The sequence below is a fragment of the Pygocentrus nattereri genome, chromosome 3 (genome assembly GCF_015220715.1).
Source record: "Pygocentrus nattereri isolate fPygNat1 chromosome 3, fPygNat1.pri, whole genome shotgun sequence".
NCBI lineage: Eukaryota > Metazoa > Chordata > Actinopteri > Characiformes > Serrasalmidae > Pygocentrus > Pygocentrus nattereri.
The window spans coordinates 30719546-30728119 of NC_051213.1; the positions used below are offsets into that span (position 1 = coordinate 30719546).

Genomic DNA, 8574 nt, shown 5'->3' on the forward strand with positions numbered 1-8574 from the left:
TATAGTGTCTCAGAGTGGAGTAGAGACAGACCCTGATAAGGTGGAAGCCTTGAAGACGTGGCCCAGACCGCAAAACTTGAAGCAGTTAAGGTCTTTCCTTGGGTTCTCGGGATACTACCGACGATTCATCAAGGATTACTCCAGTATTGTGAAGCCCCTCACTGATCTAACATCTGGGTACCCACCACTGCGAAAGAGTTTCAAACACAAAGCAAAAGACAGCCAGTACCATGATCCGAAGGAATCATTTGGTGGTCGATGGACATCTGCATGCGAGACTGCGTTTAACACCATCATAACAAAGCTTACTACGGCTCCTGTTCTCGGCTTTGCAGACTCCAAAATCCCTTACGTCCTGCACACCGACGCTAGCACCACAGGGTTAGGGGCAGCCCTGTACCAAGAACAAGAGGGTATTATGCGAGTCATAGCTTATGCTAGTAGGGGGCTGTCACGCAGTGAATCAAAGTATCCAGCTCACAAACTAGAATTTCTAGCATTAAAGTGGGCTGTAACCGAAAAGTTCAATGACTACTTGTATGGGAGTAATTTTACTGTTATAACTGACAGTAACCCCCTCACATATATTTTAACCACTGCTAAGATGGATGCCACTAGTTACAGATGGCTAGCTGCCCTGTCAACTTTCACATTTAAACTCAAGTACAGGGCAGGTAAACAGAACTCTGATGCAGATGGTCTTTCCAGAAGGTCCCATGGAGGGTTAACTGAAGATGTAATGTCTCAGAAAGAAAGAGAGCGAATTTGTCAGTTCACTCACACACATCTAGATGATTCTAGTGTCAGTATAAGTAAGGATGCTGTGTATGCTCTCTGTGAGAAACACCTAGTTAACAATGTTACTAGTGAGGAAAATAGTGCCGTTGCTTTAGTACAGTCACTAGCAGTTTCTTCTGATGCTATTCCAGACAGCTTCGCTAGTGAGGATCAACATGGTGGTTTACCCATCATTCCTCATTTTTCCGAGGAGGAAATTAGAGACAAGCAGAGAGCTGACCCCTGTATCAGAGAGGTTATCAGTATGATAGAGACTGGTGAGAAGTTAGTTCCAGCAATCCGAACAGAGCTTCCTCAGATTACCTATCTGTTACGTCAGTTGAGCCGCCTTAGTCTACACAATCAGATATTGTATCGTAGGCGTTTAGAAGGTAGCACTCCAACGTATCAACTTGTTTTGCCTGAAGAACTTTGCCCTGTGGTCCTGAAAAGTCTCCATGATGATATGGGACACATGGGTATAGACCGCACCATGGACTTGATAAGAACCAGATTCTATTGGCCAAAGTTAGCAGATGATGTGGAAAGGAAGGTCAAGACGTGTGAAAGATGTGTTCGAAGAAAAAGCTTACCAGAGAAAGCTGCACCATTGACAAACATTGTCTCAACCAGACCTTTGGAGCTTGTGTGCATGGATTTTCTATCCATAGAACCTGACAGTAAAAATACTAAGGATGTCCTGGTCCTTACAGACCATTTCACTAAATACGCCATCGCTATTCCAACACCCAATCAGAAGGCCCAGACTGTCGCAAAATGTCTATGGGATAACTTAATTGTTCAATATGGTATTCCCGAATGTTTGCATAGCGACCAAGGTCCAGACTTCGAGTCCCATGTTATCAAAGAGCTATGTCAGCTTATGGGGATTCGTAAGACTCATACCACACCGTACCACCCCAGAAGTAATCCTGTGGAACGTTTCAACAGGACCCTTCTGAATATGCTTGGGACATTGAGGGACGAAGATAAATCCCGATGGCGGAATTTCGTGAAGCCTCTGGTACATGCTTACAATTGCACACGAAACGATGTAACTGGGTTCACCCCTTACGAGTTAATGTTTGGACGACAGCCGAGGCTGCCGGTCGACTTAGCATTTGGTCTACCATTGCAGTCTGATCAGCGCAAGTCCCATTCGCAATATGTGCAAGAGCTCAAATCGCACCTTGAAGATAGTTTTAAGATAGCTAGCCTAAATTCTGAAAAGAATGCCAAAGCAAATAAAACCAGGTTCGATGCGCACATAACTGCCTCCAAGCTGGAAGCAGGTGATCGAGTTTTAGTGCGAGCTGTTCGTCTGAGAGGCAAGCATAAACTTGCTGATAGGTGGGAAACCGACATCCACGTAGTGGTGAAGAAAGCAGGAGATCTCCCAGTTTACACAGTCAGGCCGGAAAATCATGATGGTCCCTTGAGAACTCTGCATAGAGACCTCCTACGTCCTTGCAGTTTTTTACCAGTGAGTGTGGGGAGGCCTGTTACACCACAACGTCCTCGCCGACCCCAGACAAGGCAGTTTGCTGAGTGCAACACAGAAGATGTGTTTTCTGATTTTGAGGAAGACTTTGAGATTCACAGACATGGGAGATTGCCTGCCATGACGCCCACGAGATTTACGGCTGTCTACGAGATACCTAGGAGAGATGAAAGTAACTTACCTGGTGATGATCCTGTGAATGAAAGTAACTTACCTGCCGATGGTCCTGTAGACAAAAATGACCTACCTGTTGTAGTTCCAGTGGAAGATGACTACCTAACTCCAGGTACCCCTGTGAGAGAAAAGACACAAGATCAGCCTGAAAGTCAGTCGCTTCATCTGACTTTTGCAGTTGACACAAATGTTGCAGAACCAGCCGAGGCAGACTCCAATGCCAATTCTTCTGAGCCGGCAGATGAGGCTGAACCTCAGGAAATGGCTGAACAGAGCATCCGGATGTATGAACAACCAGAGGAAGTTAGTAACGTCCCATTGGAAGAGAGCAATGCTGTATCAAGTGACGATGCCGCCACAGAAACACTTGATGGTATTAGACGATCGACAAGAAACAGAGAAAGACCTGACAGGTTACAGTATTCACGCCTGGGACATCCACTAATATCCATTGTTCAGTCCTTGTTCCAAGGGTTGAGTACAGCCTTTACGGATGTTCTGCAAGATGCCCAAGATTCAGAATATTTGCTTACTTCCTGCCCTAAGCTTACAACCAAGCAGCCACCCCCATGCACAGGGACGTGCATGATTTCAAGAGGGGAGGGTGTAGCCCAGACTAATAATTTAGTCATTTAGTTGTTAAACTTTTAGAAAGAACAGCAATAGTGGAATTAATAAAAATAATTAAATAATTTATTTGCACAAGAAACTAGGTTAAACACATATTTACTTTAAATAAATGACAAGAAAAAAAAATGGTTTATTATTTTCTTTGTTTTTTTCTCTTCTCACAATTACCCGGGTAACATGTTTTGTATGCATTGAATTGTGTTTTTTTGTATTAAATTGAACAATTCCTTTTTCCAATTATACTTTTAGTAGTCCAGTGTGGTCTCAGTGGTTTGGTTGCTCTGGCTCTGTAGTCAAATCTAGTGAGGAAACTTCTGATTGGCCCAATTGAATTTCTTATATACATACTTTGCTATATCTAAGAACTGCACTTACCGTACTGTACACCTAATACTGGTTACACAACGTCAACATGACCATCTTCGCCAATGGCCTTTGTTGAGGCATCTGAAAACATGCACAACTCTTTATGCACTGCCTTGGATAGGGATAAACGTGTGTATGCTCGTGGGACATGAAGTTCAAATCTTGTAATGAGTCTCTCCAGGTTTCCCATTGACTGCATTTTTCTTCGGGTAGCGGTGCATCCCAATCATTTGTGTCCATTGTAAGTTCCCTTAGGAGAGCTCTGCCTTGGATAATGATGGGAGTCACTAGACCAAGGGGATCAAAAACACTATTCACCACAGACAAGACTCCGCGCCGCGTGAATGGCTTGTCACCAGTGGATACCATAAAGGTAAAAGTGTCCTTTGCTATCTCCCAGCAAAGTCCTAAACTACGCTGAATGGGAGGTGTTTCTTCACCAAGGTCCAGGTCTCTGACACCTGCAGCACAGTCCTCAGGTGGGAATGCATCCATTATACCTTGCTGGTTTGAAGCAAACTTGTGCAAGCGCAGGTTAGACTCACCAAAGGATGCCTGAGTCCTCTGCAGCAGATCAACTGTCTCTTCTTCAGACGGCAAGGAGATAAGCCCATCATCCATGTAGAAGTGGCGTTCTACGAACTCCACGGTGTCCACTCCATGTTCTTGCGCACCCTCTTTGATGGCCCTCCTTAAACCATAGATGGCAACTGCTGGTGATGGACTGTTGCCAAAAATGTGCACCCTCACTCTGTAGTCCATGAGGTCTTTAGACATGTCATTGTCTCTATACCACAAGATCCTAAGAAAATTCCTGTGGTCTTCATAAACATAGAAGCAATGAAACATTTGCTGTATGTCTGTCGTTACAGCAACTTGTTCCTTTCTGAATTGGATTAAAACTCCTACAAGGGAGTTGTTGAGGTCGGGGCCAGTGAGGAGGATGCCATTGAGCGAGATGCCAGAGTGCTTGGCACTAGAATCGAAAACTATTCTAAGCTGGCCAGGCTTTTTGGGATGGTAGAAACCAAAGGTTGGCAGATACCAGTATTCTTCATCTTCCCTCAATGGCGGTGCTGGTTCAGCATGTTGATTTGTGATCATGTTCCCCATAAAGGTGACAAATTGCTCTCTCATTTCAGGGTTTCTCATTAGTGTGCGCCTTAGTGAGGACAGCCAATTCAATGCCAGTTGTCAGTTGTTGGGTAACCGCTGTCTTGGTACTCTGAAAGGGAGAGGCGCAACCCACCTCTGCATCTTGTCTTGGTGGACTTCTTGGTTCAGAAATTTGTGTCCTTGACAGATGGGGCACGTTTGTTGTCTGTCACAGTCCTGTTGAACACAGTTTGTCCAAAATTGTTCTCTGTTACTCTCCTGGTCTGAGAGAAAGAATTTTGCTGTTTGCCAAGACAAACTTTCTCTTTCAGGCTTATGAAGCTTTCACAAGGGATGAGGTGAGTACAACGGCCATTTTCCAAAATGGTTTTTTTGAATGTACTCACTGTTGGCTTGTGTGTACTTCCCAGGCATACATCATCCACGAGGCCTAGATCAACTCTTTGAACAAACAAGGCATCTTGAGGCCCGTTAACCTGCTGCCTGACCTTATGGACCCTGATGATGTCTCTTCCAAGCGGCAGAAGAATCTCAGCATCTGGATCCAATTCTGGAATGTGTGCTGCCAAGTGCTTCAGATGCGGATGGTGGAGAGCTGCTTCTGGAGTTGGTATTTCAGAGCGGTTATTAAGTATCTCATTGCACTCAATTAGTGGAGGAAGAGATAGATTAACCCGTCCATCAAGTGATTCTATTTGGAAGCCTTCTGCCTTCCTACCAGACAGGTCAGTGGTACCAGCACATGTTCTTAGGGAGAAAGAGGTTAGCTCACTATAAATGTTAAAGTGCTCAAAGAAGTCTGACCTGGCCAAGGAGCGATTACTCTGGTCGTCAAGTATGACATACATACTAATGGCCTTGTCTCGCTGACCTATGGGATATACTCTGACCAGGCAAATCTTTGAACAAGACTTAGATGCTTGACCTGGCCCACAAACTTCAGTGCATTGGGAATGGACTACTGGTACAGTGGAGGTATCTTGTTCCTCCCCGCCATGGTCTGCCACGGGAGAGACTGTACTTGGGGCCACAAATGTTGGTCCTGGGTGCATAGCTGTGTTGTGCCAACTGTTCCCACACTCGCCACACTTTACTACTGCTTTACAGTCTTTAGCTCTATGTGCTGTTGAAGCACAGCATTTGAAACATATCCCATTTTCCTTCAGGAATGCTTTTCTTTCTTAAAGCAGCTTTGCCCTAAAGGCCCTGCATTTCCTGAGTGGATGCGCTTTATTGTGGATGGGACAGTTTTTACCAAACCCATCGCTCTTCCTCATGGAATTGTCCTCTGTTGGGCTTTCAGCCGAAGAGACATCTGTCTTGGGGACTGATATGGTGTTTCTTACATTGTGTGACCTAAAGGTAGATAGGTCTTGTTTTCTGGGTACACTGCTAGAGCTATTGTGAATGGTGAAGCTAGAGTCATTCCTGGTTCAGGCCAGGATATCAAATGGAGGAAACCGGCCATCATTGTCCTCTTTATATCGTGAACCATACAATATCCATCTCTCTTGAAGTGCGAAAGGAAGCTTTTCAATGATTGGACCAATGCCGCGGGCTGTATCCAGATATGACAACCCTGGTGAGTAGCCTTCCTCCTTGGCACAGTTAAGCTCCATAAGAAGGTCCCCTAGCTCCCTTAACTTTGTGTAGTCTTTGGCTGAAATTCTGGGAAAATCATCCAGTCTCTTAAATAAGGCACATTCAATCACTTCTGGAGAAGCATAACAATCCTGCAGTTGACGCCAAGCTCTCATCAGGGCTCTTTCAGGAGAGCTGATGTGTACTGAGCGTATCCTCTTGACATGTTCGGCAGATTCTCTTCCTAGCCATTTTGCCATCAGATCCAATTCCTCACTTGCTGTGATACCTAAGCCTCTGATTGCATTGTTAAAGGCTCTGTAACTTTCAGGTCTGTCATCGAACTGAAAAAGGCTTGTGAAGACCAAGTCTCGGCGTGCCAAGTAGCGTGCAAGATCATCGGTTGTAGATGTATGAACAACTGCAGCTTGCTGGGGGACATATGACTGAGCTGTTGTGCTTATTGTGTGATGCGCTGGTTTAAGATCTGCCCAGTACTCATTACCCTTCTTAAAAGTCCTCCCAACGTTTTCTTTGTGGAGTGATAAAAATGTATCTTGTAATCTATTCTCAGCATCAGGTGACTTACCGGTCTTGTCAGGTTCGGTGTATGCATGGCTTACATATGGAGTTCCCCATGTAATGAGACTTTGATCAGGAGCAGGCAGAAGTGTAGGAGTGGCAGCAAAAGGTTCCAAACCTTGTGGAGTGAGCAGTCTCTGTTGTGTTTTCACGTATTCACTTGTACGCTCAGGAAAACTCTTCTCTGTCACTGATTTCCTGAAGTCACTCCTCATCATACCTCCCTCTATTCCTTCAGCTGCCTCTAGTGCTTCAGCTTGTGCAATAGCTGCTGCTGCCTCTCTTTGCAAAGTTAGTGCTTCTAGTTCAGCCTCCAATTTAGCCTTTCCTAACTGCAATTCTGCTTCCTTTTGTGCCTTTTCCAATTTTAACTGTGTTTCTCTTTCGGCAAATGCAGCCCTAGCTTTTGCCGCTTCAGCCTTGGCGCATGCTCGGCAGCTGCACTGGTAGTTGAGGATGCTGAACGGCTGCTCTTAGAGCTGGACACTGAAGCATCATCTTTGTGTTCCTCTTCCATGTTTGGATGTTTATTTCCAAACGTAGTTGCTGAGGCACCAGACAAGCATTGCTTTTTCACTGTACTGTCCTCGCTGACGTGTTGAGACTTCAGTTAGACAGCCAGCCAAACTCCGTACACATGACACTGGAGTCAGGGAATAGCCTTTAGCTCCTTTATTTATTGCAGACTCACTGAGAGTGAAGATGTGTCACGAGTGAAACTAAAAGGACAACAAATAAAATATTCTTAAAACAAGTTCCAAAATAAGATGTTTCAGACACATAAGCATTAAAGAAACCCACTGGTACACATCTAGCATATGTCTTAACCAGGCAGCCGCATGTAAAAAGCCAACACAGCTAGCATGCAATTAAGGCTCAAATCTAACATTGTTTTTCCTCTCCTGACCACTAAATATGACTATATATCTATAGATAACATATCAAACAACATAATTTCAACTTACAAGCAATGCCTCCACTGTGCATCAACAGGATGGCTACTGATTGTCTCCAGCTCTACTAACAGCTCTACACATGAACATAGACTTCCTACTTCCTGCTTCCTGTCTAAACAGGAAGTATAATATATATATATATATATATATATATATATATATATATATATATATATATATATATATATATATATATATATATATATATGAATCTAAAATGGCTAAAGGAAATGCTTCTAAGGGGATTAGATGTAAGGTAATCCAGCTGTATGAGGAAGGAGAAAGTGTCAAAATATGCATCACAGTATAAAAAACAAATATTCCTGCAGGTTTCTTTAAGAAAAATTGAAAGCAAGACTCCTAAAAAGAATGGAAACTTTAATAAAGGGCGCACACATTAAATACTGTATAATATTAAGTTTTATTTACACAACAATAAATTATATTATTAATAAATCATATTAATATTTGTGTTATTTTTATTTTCTGCTTGTTTTCTGATAGTAAAAAATGAATAACTGAAAGCATGTTTTGGACTTTTGTACAGAAAAAGTATGTAGTTGATGGACTTACAGATTTCTACAGAAGGTTTTGATATAATATGTATTATATATTAGCCAGTCAATGTGATTGGTACACATCCATGGAAAAAAGACACTCTCTTACACACACACACACAAGCCTTCCCTCACACTGAGGGTGAACAGCACGTAAGTGGGATATTTCTCGGAGCATTGATTCCAGTCCGCTCCAGGCTGTGTCGTGATTCAATGTGGAGGATGGAGAGGCTTATGAATCAACAATGTGCTCTATGGAGGACAACTGAGAGGGTCAGCTCCACAAGCAGGAACATGAAAGAAATAAATCCAAATGCATATGTGCAGTGCATAC

General features: G+C 43.5%; 1 protein-coding gene across 2 annotated transcripts; it reads right to left on the bottom strand.

Moving 5' to 3' along the window:
* Nucleotides 1-3314: 3314 nt before the first annotated feature.
* On the bottom strand, nt 3315-7752 carry LOC119263058. Of its 2 annotated transcripts, none has more exons than XM_037536840.1 (2): nt 7693-7752; nt 3315-7446 (listed from the first exon to the last, which is right to left on the bottom strand). In XM_037536840.1, exon 2 carries the CDS (start codon nt 4598-4600, stop codon nt 3470-3472), a length of 1131 nt encoding a protein of 376 aa, XP_037392737.1. In that variant the 5' UTR covers nt 4601-7446; nt 7693-7752; the 3' UTR covers nt 3315-3469. Both variants share the same exon structure in this region, with proteins under 2 accessions (XP_037392737.1, XP_037392738.1).
* Nucleotides 7753-8574: the final 822 nt, after the last annotated feature.